Source organism: Polypterus senegalus, chromosome 7 (assembly GCF_016835505.1).
Source record: "Polypterus senegalus isolate Bchr_013 chromosome 7, ASM1683550v1, whole genome shotgun sequence".
In the NCBI taxonomy this organism is placed as follows: Eukaryota; Metazoa; Chordata; class Cladistia; order Polypteriformes; family Polypteridae; genus Polypterus; species Polypterus senegalus.
In genome coordinates, this window is record NC_053160.1 from 102868802 (window position 1) to 102891167 (window position 22366).

General features: G+C 38.1%; 1 protein-coding gene across 19 annotated transcripts in view; it reads right to left on the reverse strand.

Moving 5' to 3' along the window:
* The window catches only part of celf4 (CUGBP, Elav-like family member 4), a 1212964-nt gene that overhangs the window by 540903 nt on the left and 649695 nt on the right, over positions 1–22366 (reverse strand). For all 19 annotated transcript variants that reach the window (XM_039759134.1, XM_039759132.1, XM_039759130.1 and 16 more), the window contains exon 3: positions 17855–17903. In XM_039759134.1, coding sequence (XP_039615068.1) covers positions 17855–17903 — 49 coding nt within the window. The remainder of the gene's footprint in view (positions 1–17854; positions 17904–22366) is intronic.

A 22366-nucleotide genomic window follows, 5' to 3' on the forward strand; every position in this document is an offset into this window, starting at 1 on the left:
TGCATAGCTTCTGAAATTTGAAAGAAATGCCAGGGTTTCTTGTTTTACTGTTAATTGCTACTCTCTAATAAATTAACAAATTGTAATATTTTATATTTTTATGTATAGTTTATCAGTTAATTGTTCACAATATATTGTGTATATATTATTTGATTATATGTGCCTTTTAATTATAACATTGGTGAGATTACTAGCTTTTTTATGTTTGTATATATGTTTTAATAAGATGGTCTCTTAGTTTTAGCTCATCATTTTTATAATTAGTATAAACTATATTATTCTACCAACTGCTTTGATTTTGCGATTTTGAAGGTACAGTACTGTTTAAGAATAAATTAAACTAAAATACTGTACTGGTTAATATATTTGAAGTTAGAGGAAGACAGAGAAAGAATAAATGGGTGAATATTAAAATTGGTCATTTCTAGGCTCTTGGAAAATGCCCCTAGACCAGGGGTGTCGAACTCCGGGCCTAGAGGGCCACAGTGGCTACAGGTTTTCATTCTAACCCTTTTCCTAATCAGTGACTAGTTTTCACTGCTAATTAACTCCTTTTCCCTTCATTTTAATAGCCTTGTTTTTAAGGATTCAGTGCTCTGAATTGATTTTTGTCTTCATTAAATGGCAGCCAAACAGAAATGAGATGTGAAACGAGTCAACAGATGACTAGCTAAACTGGGATTTCAAACTCCAATCAATTTCACTCCAGCCAGTCTCTTAATGAGAAGCCAATTCCTACTGTTAACTAAACCCGTTATTTAATTCCAAGGCTTATTGCTGCTCTCATTCTGGTACAGCAGACATTTCCAAAACTGTTGATTTTCTGTTTTTTATAAGAATACCATCAAAAATATTTTGGTGACCTGAGAGATCATCCTTACTGAGACCTTCACCTTTCTTTATTTTCAGATATTGTGTTATGGGCACAGATGAGCTGGTCATGCGGTGGCTTGTTTTGTGTCTCATTATTGTTTGGCTGCTAATTAAGAAAAAGAGACAACTAAGGGGTCTGAGTCAAGTTAATTAAAACTAAGGCAAAAGAAGTGAATTAGCAGCAAAAACTAAAGAAGATGATTAGAATGAAAAACCGGCAGTTACTGCGGCCCTCCAGGACAGGATCAGGATACATTCTGTTCAACTAGATTTGGTACCGGGCGGCACGGTGGTGCAATGGGTAGCGCTGCCGCCTCGCAGTTAGGAGACCCGAGTTTGCTTCCCAGGTTGTCCCCGTGCATGTTCTCCCCGTGTCTGCATGGGTTTCCTCTAGGTTCTCCTGTTTCCTCCCAAAGTCCAAAGACATGCAGGTTAGGTGCATTGGTGATTCTAAATTGTCCCTAGCGTGTGCTTGGTGTGTGTGTGCCCTGCCCAGGGTTTGTTTCCTGCCTTGTGCCCTGTGTTCGCTGGGATTGCCTCCAGCAGACCCCTGTGACCCTGTAGTTAGGATATAGTGGGTTGGATTATGGATGGATGGATAGATTTGGTACCTGACCAGCATAAAAACAGTAGGTGCTTTCACTATGTTCTGTTTTGTGTATGGCTGTAATGTTCCCAGCTTTGTTTCTCTCACTTGTATACAAGTGCATGTGTCTAAATGTTTTCATGAGATGTGTAGCCAGAGTCACAAAACAAAATCAGACAGCAGTGCAATGCATAATTAAATTGCAACCAAAAAAAATAAACAGCTTAGAAAAGCTCCTGGTCAGACTTACTCTGTGAAGTAAAGCAAAAACAAAACAAGCCCAAAAATGATTGAAAAAGCTTAAACACACTAAAGTGAAGAAGAGATTTATAGCCTAGGTTTGGTCTTTTCTACAGGTTAAAGATATCTGCTATAAGATGTAGATCTCAGTTGGGACATGTGTGAATGTACAGAACCTTAGACCTCAGGCAGACAGACAGAGAATATTATAGAGCCAATGATGATAGCTTCAGTCGAGAAGACCATCTTCAGATCCTGTCAGAGGTTACACACTTGTGTGAAGATTTCACTCTCATCTCTGCAGTTTGGCACTGCCTGGTGATGGATGGGGAGAGAGCTGGCGCCACAATATGCAGGTCTCAATGATCTGCCCATCAACAGATGGCACAGCAGCTCGGATTCCAAATTTAAACACTCCTGATGAATAACAACCAATTTCAGAGAGGCAAGAGCCACTGCAGAGTCATCATGTTATTAATCTCACTCTGCAGAGCTGAGAGAGGTGGTGCTCACTCCCCTAATAGAGTTTAACAGCCCTGAGCAGTCATACGTTCTCTGAAAACTTCATTATGATTTAATGAAACTTAAAGAGGAATGCAGTATTTTCAAACAGTTTAAGCTGCACCTGCTGCACTCATAACAGCACCATTAACACTGACAATATTAGGGCACTGCCATTATTAGGACAAAAAAGGTCATACAACACAGAAAAAGGGCTCAAACACTCAGAACGCAATCTGTTCAGCTCTGTTCAACTAGGTCCCCTCTGAGACCTTTTTAATGAGATTTTTTCATACAACAGCCCTCCAAGATACGCACATTGTAATTTTCTTCGGCCTGTTTCATTCTGGGATCATTTCAATTAGTTCTAGACAATCTGCAACCCTCACATTCACATCTATGCATCCAACGACTCTACTTTGTTTTCTAGATCAGTTTTACTTATAACACCCAGAGCAGCAGAGACAGAGGAGTGGGAGAAAAGACAAGATATAATCAGTGTAAATTGTGAGTTGTTAAAATAATTTTTCCACTTTGTCAAAATCTGGAACCTTAAGAAATACTATAATCTACTTAAAGTGAGTAGTTCTGCCATATGAACTAAGTGTGCTAAGTTTGTTCAATCTCAGTATAACACATTTAGATTGCAGGAACTGAGGATAAGACAGAGGTCAAGCTCTTAAATGCACACAAAATGATAAAAAGAGACACATATGTAATTTTGAATTGGCAGTACTGTTTAAAGGTTTATTGGAAAAGTTTCAGTACCCAGAGGAATTCACAGAATATTTTATTCTATACATGTACTGTATGATATGAAGAAACATACTTTATATGCAGAGGTTCAGGGTGGCTAACTTGATTCTGAACCTGTCTGTCTATTTTACAGTTTCATTTTCTATTTTCATATTTTGATTATATTACTCTTCTTCATATAACTCAATTTTTTTTGCTTGTCATTTGTTTTTTTGCTTTTTTTATGCATTTTTTTCATTATTATTTTTATCTCCACTTTTAATTTTTACTTATTTCTTCAAACATAGTTGCCTGGTGGGAGACATTTATGTCCACCCCATTAAGTATAATTAACAGCTCTGCCTTCCAGAGTTCTGAAAAGGTGAGTAAAATCAATCCCATATACAGATTATATGCTAATCTATATTTCTACCCTATACATTTCTCTTTAACATATGTTATAGAATTACAGGGGTCACAACATACTTAAGTAAAATAGCATTGCATGTAAACAAAAATACTTATTAAGTCTGTATAAATCTGAACAATTTCTTTTTAAAGTGTCTTAACAAATTCATATAGTTAGGGGTCATCATTTTTGCAAAATTTCAAATATAAGTACTCAGAATTTTATTACCCTCTTAGAGGGCATCAAGCAGGACCTCTCAAAGTAAACTAACATTGATCTCTTCCTGATGGGAAGAAATAATGTAGTTAAATGAAACATTCTTCTGAACTACATTTCATTTTTTTAATATTTACAAAGGCAAGACATTTTTTAAAATTGTAGGTTAAGTCATATTCTTCTTTGGAGAGAAAAAAAATCATTACTGCACAGATCAAAGAAGGAGAGGGGTTTGGTTTTACCAGACCTACAGCTATGTTGCTAGGTGGTGAATGTGTAGGCAGTTAGAGTATTTTGAAAATTACTCATTTCTCACCTAGTGCCTAAATGGATTGCCATAGAAATTGGTAAGTATACTACACATACTTTGACTCAAAACTCATTAAGAATCTTGTAAAACAGTAGCTGGCATTTTGATTCAGTGTCATTACAGTCAATTGCACCTTTAATAGCATACCATGTATTTCTCCTTCATCATTTAGCTTCTGGCATAAGGACGGGTTAAAAGCTATGAGATATTCTTTAAGCAGAATATGCCTTTGGCCAACTCTTTTGCAAAGTATGTTTACAAAAGAAAGAAACATCATTACTTGTACATCAAACATTTTTTTCAATGTACAAATGTTTGTACCTTAATTTTTAAATTGTATCAATTTGAAAAAAAAAAACTAATTCAGAACTTTTGCAACAATGTTAAGAGTTAGACCTTATGTTGATATTTACTGATAATGAGTGGAAAAGAATTTTGAAAAAAAATTGTTCTCAGTTTTTAGTAGACATCAGTTAATACATTTTAGACCTGTATACACCTTATCTCATATTGCATGCATCCTGTCATAAAAATGCAGCCTAACAACTCAGGATGCAAGAAAATTTATCCAATCTTGTTCTTTCCATCAACTGCTCAGTGTAAATTATTAGCAACCCAAACAACGTTTAAAAACTATACCATCATTCTCATATATATATTGCGAATAAGGTGCTATATAAGCACCTGACCCGGCACAGATTCACACTGAGGCAAGTATAAAAAGGACAGAAATCTTTTATTTTTTTTCTTCACCTGTGGGACACATCTTCCCCATGAACCCTACAGGTATAACACAGTCCCAAATCACCTTAATATCCACACAGCAATCCTTCCGCTGGCACTACCACTTCTCTCAGGTAACCTCGTCCTCTTCCTCCCAATTCTGGCTAATGAGTGGTGGATGCTGGCCCTTTTATAGCCCACCTGGAAGTGCTCCAGGTGCCTAATCACCTATGGCTAATTGCACCTTCGGGTGGGGCTGTAGAGTTGACCAGGTGGGCTCCAGGATCCATGCAGTACCCCCGGGCTGCCATCCCAGATCCCCACAGGGTTGTGGAGAACTCCATCTCCCAGAAGACCCTGCAGGAAACTGAGGCACCATCGTCAGCCAGGGAGGCTGCCACCAAGCGTCCTGGGGAAGGTAGTGAGGAGCCCATGGCTGCTCCACTGGAACGGGCATGGGACCCGGATGTCCATTACAATATATATACTCAGCAAAAAAAGAAACGTCCTCTGACTTTCAACTGTTTTTACTTTCAGTAAACTTAATGTGTAAATATTTGTATGAACAGTAAAAGAGTCAACACCATAAGACATAAACTAAAAATGTTTCACAATGTGTCCCTGAATGAAGGGAGGCTCAAAATCAAAAGTACCAGTCAGTATCTGGTGTGGCCACCAGCTGCTTGAAGTACTGCAGTGCATCTCCTCCTCATGGACTGGACCAGATTTGTCAGTTCTTGCTGTGAGATGTTACCCCACTCTTCCACCAAGGCACCTGCAAGTTCCTGGGCATTTCTGGGGGGAATGGCCCTAGCCCTCACCCTGCGATTCAACAGGTCCCAGACGTGCTCAATGGGATTGAGATCCGGGCTCTTCCACTGAGAGGATGATCAGCTGTCCTTCCTGTCTCCCTGTAGCGCTGTCTTAGGCGTCTCACAGTGCGGACATGGCAATTTATTGCCTTAGCCACATCAGCAGTCCTCATGCCTCCCTGCAGCATGCCTAATGCACGTTCACGCAGATGAGCAGGGACCCTGGGCATCTTTCTTTGGGTGTTTTTCACAGTCGGTAGACAAGTCTCTTTAGTGTCCTGCGTTTTTAGAACTGTGACCTTAAATGCCTACTTTCTGTAAGCTGTTAAGGTCTTAACGACCATTCCACAGGTGCATGTTAATTAATTGATTATGGTTAATTGAACATGCATGGAAAACATTGTTTAAACCCTTTACAATGAAGATCTGTAAAGTTATTTGGATTTTCAAAACATTATTGTTGAAATACACAGTCCTGAAAAAGGGACGTTTCTTTTTTTGCTGAGTATATATATATAGCACTGTGGCAACAACCATCACATTCCTATTTAACCAACACGTTTAGCAAACATGACTTTAACCTACATACTTGTCTACTTCTGACTTGTACATCTAATGCTAGAGTTTGGGGGAATCTAAAAAAGTAAGCATTGAAAAGTTGCAAAATGTATTCTAATATATAACAGTCACCAGGGAAAAAGTCTGTGAATATATTAGAAGTACCTAAAAAAAGGGTACAATCCCTTAGAAAATGTTAGCTTACTATGCCTTAATGCTTTTGAAAATAAGACATTCATAATTTTACTTGTATTTGTAGGCACAGAAAACTATGCATTCCACATACCCATTTGTCAAAAGGAGCTACCCAACCGAATACAACACTTCTTCCTTGATACACAACAGGAAGATGAGAAAGTACAGTGACCAGACGTTCCGGTTTACCCGGGACAGTCCCTATTTTTGGATCATCCGTCCTGGTGTCCCAGAAACATCACAAAATGTCCCGGCCTGTGGCGTTTACTGACAAAATGCGTACTTTTCCCTAGAGGCCTAGACCCCATTCAGCCTTTCTGATTCCAAATCATACTTTGTAACCATCATGACGTCAGATGGTTAGTCAACCTTCTTCTGTATCTGACACCTGCTGGTGGCCATTGTTTGCAGTATGGAAACGCATGGAAGGCGAGAAGGCGGAAGCGGACGCATCTTCGGATGGTATTGGCCGTGCCTTGTGATACGACATGTTTTGGCTATGCTACGCTCTGAGCCAGGAATTATCTTATTATTCCTGCTCTGAGCCTAAAATAAGAGTTGATGCCTGATTCAGTCATTCACTTGTCAATACGGCGTTCGAGGTGAGCCGTTTTCACTGAAGTTAAAGCTTAAATTTAAAAGAGTTACACTTGCCAATTTATTTTGTACGACAAAATTGAAAGTTTATTTTTTTAAGTTTAATTTTAGCTCTTTATTCTTTAAGTAAGTACTGCTGTACACACTTTACTGTATTGTCTCAAGTCTGCAGACTGTACTCTGTAAATTTCGTCGTAGTTGTGAATCTGATAATATTAATTTATATATTAATAATGAATAAATATTTGACACAAGTCACAACAACATTTGCGGATGATTGCCTGTTCCTTATACTTACAGCTGTATTTTACTTTGTTTTCCTTTAGTTTAGAGTGCAGAGTGACATTGCTTCTTCCCTTGCCTCTTTGGAATTTGGTTTGCTGTTTCTTCTTTTGAAGTCGGGACATGCACTAGCAGTAGCACATGTACGTGGGATGCAATATTGTGAAATACAATTTCAATGCTTCATGTGACAAGTTTTATCACATGTTATTACAAAATCCTGATGTCCTGAGAGCTATCTACTCATCTCAGAAATATGTTTCATGATTATGAAAGTTACTCATTGAAAAGCTGTTTTTCCTTTATAAACATTGAAAAAGTGTTATGTTCAATTTCAGAAAGTATTAATAAATTATTCACAAAACATTTCTGGCACTTCTCTACTTTCACTGCGATTACTGATTAACAACGTAAGGTTTCGGTACGTCCATAACATACAGTATACAGTAATCCCTCGCTATATCGCGCTTTGACTTTCGCGGTTTCACTCTATCGCGGATTTTAAATGTAAGCACATCTAAACATATATCACAGATTTTTCACTGGTTAGCCGCTTTCTGCGGACAATGGGTCTTTTAATTTAGGTTACATGCTTCCTCAGTTTGATTGCCCAGTTGATTTCATACAAGGGACGCTATTGGCGGATGGCTTAGAAGCTACCCAATCAGAGCATGTATTGCATATTAACTAAAACTCCTCAATGCTATAAGATATGCTTCCCGCGCTGTGCTTGTTTGCTTCTCTCTATCTTTCTCGCTCTCTCTGCGTGACGGAGGGGGTGTGAGCAGAGGGGCTGTTTGCACAGAGGACACGGACGCTCCTCTACAAAATGCCGCTTTATCGCGGTGCTTCTGTATACTTAAAAGCATGTATTGATTTTTTGATTGTTTGCTTTTCTTTGCAGCTCTCTGACATTCTCTGCTCCTGACGCGTTCCTTTATGACGGCGCTCCTTTGAAGATAAGATATGTTTGCTTTCTTTTAATTGTGAGAAAGAACTGTCATCTCTGTCTTGTCATGGAGCACAATTTAAACGTTTGACTAAAGGGTGTTATTTCATGTCTAGAGGGCTCTAATAATGTTAACAGGGTGGGAGAGTTTATAAGGGCTTAAAATATATAAAAATAACCATACAAACATATGGTTTCTACTTCGCTGATTTTCACCTATCGCGGGGGTGGGGGTGGGGGGTGGTAGGGGGTCTGGAACGCAACCCCCGCGATCGAGGAGGGATTACTGTACTATATAATGTACACTAATGAGTTTGTTATTTGCTCTTCAGGAAAGCGTGTCTTTCAGTCAATTTTCACGAACTGTTTTTGGCAAGATCTAGCCTGTAATTTCATGAAAAATAGCATACAATGGTATAGAACCCTAATTTGAAAATGGGTATATGTTTGTGGCTTAATTATATGATTGTTTCAAATGGAAGAAACTCGTACAGAATAAGATCCAGGAAACACGAAAATAGGCATTTCCGTTATTAAAGTCTATCTGGCTTCTGGGGGGCTCTGCCTCCCAGCCCGTGTCCCAGGTTGCCCCCAGAAAAATCTGGTCACTGTAGGATAGAAGTTAATTCAGGTGAGTTTTCTTCCAAAAATACCCAAGGGTACCCCTTCTGCCCCATTATTCAAAAATGGTTAAAAGGTGATCTGGCTAAATAAACAGCAAAACTGTTCTTTTTTATGAAACACAATAAACCATATCTTTTAAGTAAGTGGTGTATGCAGAAATCCAGAAATCACAGCTAACATAAAATGACGGTGCAGAAGGAAAAATGAGAAAAGAAATGAATTAAGAAAGAGTCTTAATTGCACTAAGGAGATATGAACATTTCCCTGGTACAGCTATGCAAAACTAAGTGAAGTATTTGTTTCAGACAGAGGACAGACATCCAAATATGCAGTATTTTACACTTCAATTCTGTCTATCATAGTGAAAATTTTGGAGGGAACATACTAACCTTATCAAATTTGGCAATTTCACCCCTAGCAACTTCTTGCAGCTCCACCTGGGGAATTATCAAACACTTCCTCACTGTATTCTGAGTCAGCTACATACCCCATGGTAGATATCAAAGATATGCTAATAATTTTCTAGGACCACTGCAACTGAGAAGCAGTGGCTCTACTCCAAGGTGCTTTTGTATTGCAGAGAGTGGGCTCTGTGTCCCTAGGCAGGAACCTCATTTCAGATACTTATGTTTGCAATCTCATTCTTCAGTTAATTCAGAGAGCTCATGACTATAGGTAAGGATGTGGATACAGACTGGCTTCTACTCTGAAAACCTCTTCCAGGAACTTTTCTACTGCTTTGCCAACATACAACTTCTGCAAATCTGCTGCATCAACTCATTATTTAAACTCAGAATTACCTGCTCAGTTACTTATGAACTAAACTTATAAGCAGAATTCTGTATTTCTTAACTGTACTTCTGTGGAAAGCATGAAGGTGCACCTCAAAATTCACCAAATTATTTGCCAAAGTGACCAAATAAAGCTAAATTGCCAAGACAAAGGTGTTGTGCTTTTGTTTCTTTTGTCAGGGATGAACAAGTCATGTGCAAATCCAGCACAGATGTTCTCAGAACTATTCTCTGGGCAATAATAATATCCAAAAAGAAGAGTTACTAATTACTTAGCCTCTCTCTGCCTTTTCTAGGCAACTTTACTATTCCTGATGCCTAATATAAATATCCCTCAGTTAGCTTCTATTTACTTAATTTTCCCCTTGATCTTTTGCTCTTTTCCTCAATATTATTTAGAACTCAAAAAGGTAAACATTAGGGTAGGCTATCCTTCCAATTGTAGAAAAAACTCTTGCACCACAGCACTGTTCATGAATGATAATGTATGATTATATACAGAAGAATATGAGAGTTGGTTACATCAAATTTTTATGCTTCTGAGCTAAGTTAAACAAATGTTGCTATATATACAGTAGCACATTTTCCAATTGATAAAGACAAGATGTAATTATTAGTAAACTTTTATCAAATAGGATTTATGAGGCTGAGAATCACTGAAAATGTTAAAGTTAGGTTGCTGAAACTTCACTATAGTAAAAATGATATATTAACAGACTAAAAAACAGTCATAGCCTTGAAACATAGCCTTGGTGTTGGTGCTTCATTGATCAAGTGACTTTGTTTCAGGTTTTCTTTGAGGCTGAACCTCAAACTAAAGATGATTCTAGATGGTTAACAAGGTATCTGTAGCAAATCCTATGGATTATGCAAAAAAGGCAGTTAATGTTTAAGTGTACCAGTCAATTTGAGGAAGGAAACAACTAGTATTCAAGAGTATATATCATTTGACATTGCATACCATAGAAGTGAACATTGTGGATATGGGGGGCTTAAGTGACTTACTACAGAAAAAGCAATTTACATATAATGACAGAAATTACAACCTTCATCAATCAATCTTTATTTTATACAGTACATTTCATGAGTCATGTTCACTGTTACATTGAAAAAAAATGCAATTCCATCAAAACTTGATGTTGGTATAACCCATATTCAGAGGCTGTAGTTGACCTTGTGAGCATGTGCTTTTAAATTCGTACCCTCCTGCAGGGAAAATCTTCTGTCATTAAATTATTGTTAATTGTACTTTATGGGACCTATAAAAAGCCACAGAGCCAAAGTCTCTTGAGGCTTACTAAATACATTTGTTATCTCATAGCAGTCTAAGCAGAGCTGGTGGGCCTAGGAAGCCAAAAAATTCAGGAGGTGACAGGTAAACCCATTTTTTGTGTCACTCAATAACTAATAATGGTCCAGGGTGTCAGATAATATAACAATTGCCTCTGGGTAAGGTAAAAATCTAGACTGTCTTCTAGTTCTGTATTCTAGTTTTACATAGGCAATGCCTTTTCACCCAGGTGTGAACTATGAACTGGCTCTCTGTCAATTCTCATATGTGTATGCATAGTTTGCACACAGAGAAAAGCTGACAGCCATATAAAATGCGTCACTATGGTGGAAAGCCTCAGGGGTTATATTACTGAGTCGCTGGAGGTCTTGCAGATTCTTTTGGCTCATTATTGTTAGCCTGCCCTTTCTCAGACAGGTTAGCAAACACCTCAGGTATACTTCTGACTCCCACAATTTCAAGAGACAGGATACAACTTGGAGCACAACTAAGGATTTAAACTTGAAAAAAAATACATTTCCTTCTTAAATGGGGACATTTCTCTGTTTTCTTTATTCTTCACTCACACCACACTTTAAAATCAATAAATAAAAGAGGTCCAATACTTACTAGATTAATTCTTATATTTTCAAAAAATGAAACTTTTTTCATCATATTTAAAAAATGACACTTCACTAGTGTATTTAAGTACAGAAACATTACCTACATCTAGGTAAAAGTGAAATTCCCATTTGCATTTGATCAAATAAGCAGAGAAGATCAATGCTGACCTTTGGCCCCCTGTTTTGTCATTCTGTATCGCTTGCCTCTTGCTGCCATTAAGATTGACATAACTGCCTAGACACAGGGAAAATGCTAATTAGTAGGCATGTGCATATACATAAATAATTCTTTTTTTCCCTAAAATTTGCCACTGCAGGTTTATCTGAAACAAAATGCTGATCTGGTTTCTTACCCATTACCTTAGAAGAATACATATTGTCTTCTCACTTGTCAAATCTCATGCTGAGCTGTGGCAGAAATATTACGTCCTCCTCCCTCAAATGTTACATTAGCTTTAGAATGAAGATGATCTCTTCATTCAGGTTTAAGGGCTGCACTAGACCTCTACTCAACTCTAATGATCAGGAATCTAAGAAATGCTGATGGGAGTCAGGCCTATGTCCTGCTTTAATTGTCTTCAGAAGCGTAGTCATTTTTCTCTGTTCTGTGTTGCTGCTCGAAGCAAATCAACTTTCTTCTAACTTTCATTTCCTGCCCTGATCTAACCTTTACTCTGCTCTTATTACTCCAGTTTTTCCTAAGCAATATAGTTCCATGGCTCAAAACCCAGTTCTATGCCATGTTTTAAACGTCTAAAACTAGACTACCCACAACTGTAGCTCTTTTTTACCAGTAATGTGTCATTATGAAATGGTAAATGTAAGATACACTTTTAGAAGTGTAATACACAATTTTTAAATTCATGTGTTTGTTTAATTTTGCTAGAATATAGGTTTCACAAGGAGAATTGTATATTTTTTTACCTCCTATAAAGTAGCATGTAACAAAACCTTTTCAGCTGTATATGTAATAACAGAATTTAGTATATTAGCCATTGCTAGAACATGAAATGTTAGATTTGTTTACAAATAGAACAGTGGCATACAGTTTTCTAAAATGTTTGTGTTATTTTGACCTTTTGCCTTTTTAATAGTAGATACTAGCTGATTACCCAGTGACTTCGCTCACTGAGTGCAAGGGAAAAAAATAAAATGTAGTATTTATTAAATAAGTTATTAAGTAGTAAAACATTTTGATAAAAGAATTTGAAGAACATATAAGAAGTGTATAAATGATTAAACAATAAAACATTAACATTTAAGAAGTAAAGACACATTGAGTACTACTGCAGTGGTTTCGGGTAAACTACCTGCTTGACAACCTTGCACTACGTGCTTGTAATTTAAGAGAAAAATTATTCTGAGAAATGTTGACATTGCCCTTTCGTGCTTAACGGGCAGAAGGTCCAAACAATTCCCAAGTCCAATACTTTACATGAAGAGGTTGGTACATATTCTTAGATGTAAACCCTCCATTTTCTTAAAAGAATTAATCACAAAAGCAACCTTGAATTTTGCGGGGTTTTAGTGACCCGAACTCACCTTAAGAGACAGTAAGTAGCCATGCACTGCAATTTACCAAGAGTGTCACGGTTTGATGGCGCCGATTACACTCGTTTGCAAAGATTTCCACTGTTCAAGGAGCCGACGGGGCACTTGAAGTGTCACAAACAGTGCGAGAAGAGAGGACGCTGCCCGAAACTGCGAAGCTGTCAACTCAGCAGAGCAGCCAGACATTCTGCGCCTTCCAGCGTCCACTTTGTTATCACGACCCCTCGCTGCTAAAGGTGGTCTTCTACAGCTCAGTGCAGTTAAAAAGTAGAAAGATGCAAAGCTGTTTTCTTCATCTCTTCTACTATGAAGTACTGCTATTTTAAAAAAAGTTGGAATGTGGCAGTTTCTGCAACAGTCACTTGGACGAATAAATAAAACTTCTCTGTCAGAATGGCTCAGCCAGAGAGGAGGGCTGGGAGAGAGTGACGCGGGGTGCATTTCTATGAGATAGATCGGTGTGTTTGTGTTTACTTATTTTCAATATCAGTAAAATAACTCTCACACAAATAATAATAATTCGTAAAGACGAAATAAAAATGGCATCCACAAACGAAGTGATTAGTTCCTATATTATAATATGTTCTGTGGTCATACGTAATTTCCATTTTGCGTGGTCATACACAATTTCTGTTTTCAAACACAAAAAGAATTTTATATATATAGATTTACCTCTGTCATTATAATCTAGATTCTATATCACCTTGTAAAAACTTCTGCCTCTTCATCATTTCAGGTTTTTTCACTTACCTGTTTCAGATTCCTATTAAACTAGACCATAGTTGATTTTTACTGTCGAGTGCAGCAAGTTAAATCCTCATCACCATGCAGCAAGTAATTATCAGTGGAACAAATGGTTAGGTAAAGAGACCAGAAGAATAAATGTGTATCAAAGAACAAACTGAGTTTGCAGCTGTACCTTCTAACCAATCATTTTCATAAAACAAAAAATAACACCCTAAATTGTAATCAGAATTCAAACCAGGAGGTCAGGAAAAGTAAAGGCATGCAGGAAGTTTATGATGATTATTCAAATCTCAGATGACCTGGAACATCTGGAATGACCTTTTATGCCATCTCAATATTGACATTGTGTATCACATAATAATATAATAATGCCATTTTAACATGGTAGCACAAATACCACAAAAAGTTAGTGCCTATGGCATTCAAAAAGCCATAAATAATTTTAAAATATCTAACAATTTCATATAAAAAAGGAAAGTTGGGAATGGATTCAACAACCCCAAAAATCATAATAATTTTTTATCTTATATGCAGAATTATTTTCTCATGAAATCATAACACATAATGTTCAATTTATGGTATATGTTTGGTCTTAGGTCTTAGCTCATAGAGGGGCAGGGTTTTGACAGACTGATGGCATTAAAAAGAGGCCTGTTCCTATACATAATAGAGTTTCTTATGTCACTAGTCACTACAAATCTGTACAATAGCTGTATGTCATAGTCTACTTTAATTGTTCCACCAAAAATCACACTGAAGCAACCAATGAAGGTAACACAGTAATTATTTACAGTGGTTTGGAGAATGCAAAGTTGTTTATGTGAACAGAGAGTGGTGTATAAACGCTGCCTCAGTCGCACGACACTGTTCCCTGCTGATAGAGGTTTTATTGGTAAGGTGCCGGCCTTTCTACCTGCCGAGGGAATACAGTTGCGTGCTGGTGGTTTCCGTCTATCTCCCACCTAGCGCAAATGCTAACCAGGCACTAGCGGAACTCTATGAGATCATCAGCAAACTGCAAATGATGCACTTTTCATTATTGCTGGAAACTTCAATCATGCCAACTTGAAGTAATTTCTCCCAAAATTCTTCCAGAATGTGAACTTTGCTACTAGAGGGGAAAACTGTCTGGACAATGTTTACAGGTGAGCTCCTGATGTCTATAAGGTCCTACCCCGCCCCCACTTTGGCTATTCAGACCATATCAGCGTGTTTATAGTTCCTGCATACAAGTCCCTGCTTAAGCGCACTAAACCAGCCCGCCAGAACATCAGAGTGTGGCAGGTTGGTGCTGTTTCAGCTCTCTAAGACTGCTTCGAATTGACAGACTGGGACATTTTCAGGGAGGCTGCTATGGATGGTGACTCCATCAATCTGGAGGAGTACACAGACTTTGTGACTGGCTACATCTCCAAATGCATAGAGGATATTACTGTTACCAAGGATGTTACCACAAGAGCCAACCAAAAGCCCTGGATGACGAGAGAATTGCACAAGCTCCTCAAGATCAGAAATGCAGCCTTCAGATCTAGAGACAAGGCCGCATATTCACAGAAGATTAACAAACACTCCAGCAGCACCAGAGACACATGTCATATGTGGCAGGGCATTCAGACAATTACAAACTACAAGCCCAACCCACACAGCATTGATGGTGATGCCTCCCTACCACGGTTTGAGGCGCAGAACAAAGAGCCTGTGAGAAAAGCAACACCTCCCTCCATTGACCAGGTACTCTGTCACTCCATAACTGACGTGAAGAGGACTCTATCCAGAGTCAATCCACAGAAGGCTGCAGGACCTGACAACATACTGTACCTGGTCGTGTGCTCAAAGAATGTGCCAGTCAACTGGCTGGTGTCCTCACAGACATCTTCAACACATCTCTGAGCCAGTCATCAGTCCCAGCATGCTTCAAGTCGACCACCATTATATTAGTGCCAAAGAAGTCATCAGTGACATGTTTGAATGATTACCGACCAGTTTCACTTACGCCAATCATCATGAAGTACTTCGAAAGGTTAGTCATGTCACACATAAAGACTAATCTCCCTGCCTACCTTGACCCTCTTCAATTTGCATACAGCTCAAACAGGTCAACTGAGGATGCCATATGCTCTGCCCTTTACCTCTCCCTGACACATCTGGATAAAAAAGATACATATGTCAAGATGCTATTCATAGACTTTAGCTCTGCCTTCAACACAATCATCCCTCAAAAGCTGGTTATAAGAGTGAACAGGTTGGGCCTAAACACCACCCCCTGCAATTGGACCCTGGACTTCTTGACAGAGATGCCCCAGTCAGTTTGGATGGGCTGCAACACTTCCAGCATCATCACACTGAGCACTGGAGCGCCGCAGGGCTGCGTGCTTAGTCCACTGCTCTTCGCCCTTTATGACTCACGACTGCACAGCCACGCACAACACCAACCACATCATCAAATTTACGGATGATACAACAGTGCTGGGACTGATAAGCAGGGATGATTAAACAGCATACAGAGATGAGGTGGAATGGCTGTCTGCATGGTGTGAAGACAACAATCTATCTCTCAATGTTAACAAGACAAAAGAGATAATCGTGAACTTCAGAAAATCGCATCCTGCCCACTTCGCACTCAGCATCAACAGTTTAGATGTGGAGACTGTTAGGAGTACCACGTTCCTTGGTGTGCACATAACTGAGGAACTTATGTGGACATATAACATCTCATCACTAATCAACAAAGCCCAGCAGACTACACTTCCCCCTTGCATCCTCATCATGTTCTACAGAGGCACCACTGAGAGTGTTCTGACCAGCTGCATCACTGTCTGATATGGCAACTGCAACATATCTGACCACAAGGGCTTGCAAAGGATAGTGAAGACAACATTATTGGGGTGCCTTTCCTTTCACTAAAGGACACATTTTACAAATGCTGTGTCTGCAAGGCCTGTGGCATTGTACAGGACCCCTTACATCCCTCACATGGACTTTTCACACTTCTGCCATCCAAGAGAAGATTGCTGCAGCATCACAGCCAGATGTGCCAGGCTGCAGGATAGTTTTTACCCCCAACCTGTCAGACTACTTAATACCATGCTGTCCCCTGGGATCTTCCACACTGCCTTCTCCACCTTTAAAAACAGAACTTTTATACATGCAAGCCACTTTCCTGTAAAGATTAGTGTGCATGTAGAAAAGATCTGAAAATCTAATACTGACCTTTAAGTATTTGGACATTCTTGATATCCTTCTGCTGTGAAACATTCTGACCTGTCATTGTTTACACATATCTTAAACAACTATTATCATGCACTGATAATTTCTGTATTATCTACAGTATATCTATTATTTATTTATTATATTACATATCTATTGACTATATTTGTGTATCTAGATTGCAAATACCATACATTGCATCAATGTTCATATTGCTAACTACACGTCAATATTGCTGCTACTTTGTCTTGTCTTTGCACAATGTCTTGTCTTGTTTGAGTTTTAATTTTAAATTTAAATTTTAATTCTATTTTTAATTTATTATTTGCACTTCATGCTATTACACTGTGGACTCTGAGCTTTGCAATTTTGTCTATCTGTATACTTGTACAGTATATGGTTGAGATGGCAATAAAGTTCACTTTGACTTTAACTTCAGTACTGTGTATAAACCAACTGCAAATTTGGCAAACAATGTAAGCAAACACTTTATTTTTCAGAGATCAATTATGTCTCTATTCTAATTTTTGATGTCTTTTGTCAGTTATAAAATGAAAGTGGCATATATTATTTCCCTTTTGATTAGGAGAGCTGTAGCTTATTCAGTTTCAGCCTACTGATGAAGATATACAGGTAAGTAAGGTTGGCTCCTAGGATACTGATGTTTCACCTACTCCTGCCAAGTGCCATTAACCTTGCTTTAGTTTTTAAAATAGTGTAGATGGTCATGCTCAGAGCTCACTCTTTTAGGGGACAACTGTAATTCCTTGTGCCATTTTTCATTAAGACATATATATAACAAAATATTATGACTTTTCAGAAAAAAGCAACTTTTTTTGTTTTTGTCAATAGTCAACTTGACCTATGCACACTTTACTTGTTTTAACACTCAGACTTTTGATTTGCCTTTTACAGTTAACTCTCTCCCCGCCCTCATCAAGTGCCAGACATTTAAGCTGTTTATTACTTCTTCATTCTACTCAATTAGAGCAACAAAGGACCCACACCAGTCATCCACTAATACCACATAGGTTTAAATCAAAGATTGTCATTACCTCCTCTGCTCTCGCTGTCCGCTGGCTTCACCTGAATTGGCCGATTCATCTGCAAAGAGCAAATTGAAAGCCCGTTAGAGTTCAACACAACATGTTGGATTAAAAACAAACAAATGAAAGCTATAGGCTAGAGGATTTGTAAAGGGCAAAGTTATCTAACTTCTCAATCACTGTTATGGAAATGTTAGCTCTTTTCAATTTTTCTTACAACACCACTCATTACAGGGCTGTGGAAAGCCAGAACAGGAGTAATATCATTTGGGCAGCAGTAATGATAGATGTAGCATGATGAGAAAGAGTCGACCCCTTCTCAATGGAGCCACCCACAAAGTGCTGAGCTCTCTGCTGTCTCTGATGAAGTGTGACTTTTCACCTCTGGCATTTGTGCAGCTCATGCTGGCAGTATGCCACCTGAACTGAGACATGACCTTCACAGACTGTGGGGAATCCTAGGGTTTAGGTAGAAGCTGAGAGATTTAATTAAAATGGATTTTAATTACACTCACACAAAGGTCAGTGAGAAAAGGAAACAGGGAGGAAATACGCGTTGATTCCTTCTTAACTGAGTTTAAGATTATTTTTCCTGAATGATCAGTTTAATCACTTCAGTCCAAGTCCCTTAGCTTGTAGTGCAGCAGAACGTTCACATTGAGCTACCAAAACATGAGGAAAACTTCAAATGACATGTGTAAAGACATTTAATACCGAGTGAAGTTTTCAAGCTGAAGCCTCTAAGAGCAGTTATAGTGCAAGGACACCCATGCACATTGAAATTGTTTGCTTTTTCTCTAAGCCAATTGACTACATATGTGTTGCAGAACAACAACTACAATGCACTACAATACAATACAGTCCAGAGCTCTCACATTAACTTACTTAGGCATCTGCATTTATTCATTTACTGTAGCACAATCTAGGGCTTTAAGATGCAGAGTAATTATATTCAAGCTGCAGTATGCAGTAGGGGGTGCTATCGTTCCCTTGAACCTTCAGGTACCATGCCAAACACCAGGTAAAAGTGCTACAATAATTATAATTATTTTTATTATAATAATGTGCACTAAGCACCCTCCACTCCACACTACTCATAAATAACCAATCACAATAACAAATCCAATAAATCACAATCCTCCACTCCCAGACGTGTTTCCCTTCTACCACCCACCTCAGCTCGCCGTCTGGGAGCTCCCACAGTCCTTTTATATTCCCTGACCCAGAAGTGTTCCCAATCCCCAGTCCATGTGATTCTGTATCACTTCCGGGTCAGGTAAAAAGTTCTTTTCTTCACCCCGGAAGCCCGTCGCTCTTCCTCTGACGAACTTCCGGGTTATAGGTCAAATAAAACGCCCCAAGCCTCCCTAGAGCGGTTCCCGGTGGCCCCCACGGTATCCAGCAGGGCTGTCCATAAAAACTACAATATCCATGAGGCTCTGCTGAAATTTGAAGACCTTCCATGCCGCTGGGAGGGCTCCCTCTGGCGGCCTGGGGGTATTGGCCATGATACAAACTGGCCATGGACCACAATATATATATGTATAAAACAGAAAAGTAATTGGAAATACATGTGGATTTGTATGGTGACAGTGTAGAAAAAAAATATAAGGCCTTATAATAAAAGTATCATTTAGCTGGCACAGGGTTGGACAAAATCTCAAAGGGAAACCTCCCAAAGAAGAATAAACACACACACATATTTCTTTGGGCAGATAGGGACTGCTGAGGGAAAGTAAGGTCTGTCACTGTAAATCATTTTCCAGGATTGAATATGTGGAGAACACCAATGGGAAGTCCAGAAGGAATGGCAAGGAGGTTGATAATTCTAGACTGATACAGGAAAGCATATACTAGAACAATTGGGTGCATTTTGCATTTTACACAATCTTGCAACCTGGAAGTTGAACTGGCATTATTTTTCTTTTAAGGGTTAACAGGGTTCAAAATTCTTGAACATCAAGGGCGAGCACATTGTAGTGACTGATTGTAGAGTTTAGCCTACAAGAGACACAGAGATTAGTTTTATCAGAAGAAAGCTGCTTGGAGAAATTAAACATCTAAAGTCAAATTTAGAGCTGAGGCCAAGGCTTACCAAAAGGTAATAGAAAGAGAAGGCTCATATCAGAAAGAAATAGAGAGATAGGAGTTAAAAAGGCGAGTGTTTTGTGGTACTCGGGAAGTTGACATGTAGGAATACTACCTCAACTAATAAATAAGCTCTATACTTACTTAGGAGGGTGTAGCGGGGCAGAAGTGTTTTATTTGCCTTTTTCATCCTTTTGTTACTTGGAGTGGTTCTCCATTTGATCATTCCTCTCTCAGCTTTGTCCTTAAACGAAATCATTTTTTAATAAAAACTTGAAATATGTTTGGATTTTTAAGTTTTTTTTTCATGTTGTCAGGAACATATTAATTATTTTATTCTAATGTTTGTTGTTATTGAACATTGTTAATTTTTTAATGATTGTTAATATTCTATCATTGCCCTTTGTGGAGCTATAAACACTGGGCATTGTTACGCATGTGAAGCACACAATACTCATCTAACAACATGACAGTCAAGCTACCAAAGATGACCATGCCCATTAAACAGCATCTACATTTTAAGAACCTTAAAGGGAAGACACAGGAGTCACATTCTGAAAGAAAGTCCATACTTGATCATTATCACTCTAACCGTAAACATTGAAAGAGGGGATATGCATTTAGATTCTCTAGAACAACACCAATTAAAACAATAATGGTTTATGAAGTAAAGCAATATGATAAAATCACTGAAAAGAGTAAAGTCTGATCAAAGAAAATATTTAAGATTTATTTATTAACATTATAGAACTGGGGTTTGAAAGATCTGATTCTAAACTGTTTAGCAAAATGAGGAAATGTAAACAACACATTTAAACTGACAGGCACTCAATACTATGACCAAGGTTTAGAAAACACCAAATCAAATGAAAGTCACAATAAAAATTTAACAACATTGTTTTATGTTAAGGTATTATGGACAAGAATTTATCACAGGATAATATAGAGATGTCAGAGGAAATTAATCTTCAGAAGTGTTAGGCAACTGATTCTAAAAAAATGAGGAGCCTGAATGTTCTCTGTACAAACAAATATCCAACTAAGAGTCAATATTTTCCTTATTACTGTAGAAGCCCAGAATAAAAGCCCTTAACAGTTATGACTGATATTTCCCAACAAAAACTGGTAAAAAAGTCTCTAGATGACTCCTTTCAAACTGCAGTCTAATGTCATGACATTGTAATCAACTAGAATCATGCAAGCAAAATTGATCATGTGAAGGGACACACAGTGATGTTAACAAGAAAAATGACTTGCTCAGTCTTTTAAGTATGTATTTTTAACAAATTTTTGAATGATTAACAAATACAAAATAAACACTGGTAGTTGTATTGCAGAGTTCCATACATATGCTTGAGGGAATTAACATTAATTCAGTCAAATTTTCTAACATACTTACCTGGTCAAGGGTTGTTGGAAACATGTGTCTGTGTGTGTGTATATTGATAATATAAGAGGAAGATGAGATGCAACACTGGATGGGGTTTTAAATATAAGCCTACCAACTCCTTTTTAATTGTCTACATCTACTGATCTTTTATGTTTAGATCATGTCTCATCATGTTGCAAGGTTGATAAATTAACAGCACCGAATCCAAGTTGTCAACCACTTGGTTTTTCCAGGTCTGGCAAATGCCTACATTGCTCACAAGCAGGCCAACTCCCAAATGTATACAAGTATCCTGATATTTTAAGCTTTGGTTATTTGCTTGAGGATCAGAAAGGGTACACATATAGCAGGTGTTGTTAGCCTGAGCCAGACAAGGTTACATACAATATTGTGTGATTTTATAACTGCACTGTTGCCTGAATGAGAGCAAGTAGGGTGAGTCATAGCTTGGAAATATCATATTCAAAATCCAGAGAGAATTTTTGGAGAATGTTTTTCATTTCTTTGATAGAAATCAAATTGCTTGATTTTTATTAGCAACTTGTGTAGCATAAGCCTTAGGGACTAAAAAAGTTGTGTAAAGGTCTGGAGAAGAATAGCTGTAACATTATAGGCATTCTCAGATGATTTCCTCATAGTCCTAAGCAAGCACATGTAGTTGTCTAAATACACAATGAAAACCAGCAATATGAATACACTTGTATACAAACTCTTCGATAACTAAAAAGTTGCATGTGCATAATAATACTCATTGCCAGATCAAAATACAAATGTAACATTCTCAAACTCCAATAATTCAATAATCTTTTGCAGATTCAGGCACAAGTCCAACAAATTGGTCACATATGTACAGCAGGCCAATTTAGCATTTGAAATTAACCTAACAGCCATGACCTTGAAATGTGAAAGGAAAATCAGAGTACCCAGAGAAACAAAAGGAAGACATGATGAGAATTTACAAACTCTACACTGACAGCAACCTGAATGTATGAGGCAGCAGTGCTAACCATCCTAGCATCTTTTCGCCAAGAAAACAATTATGT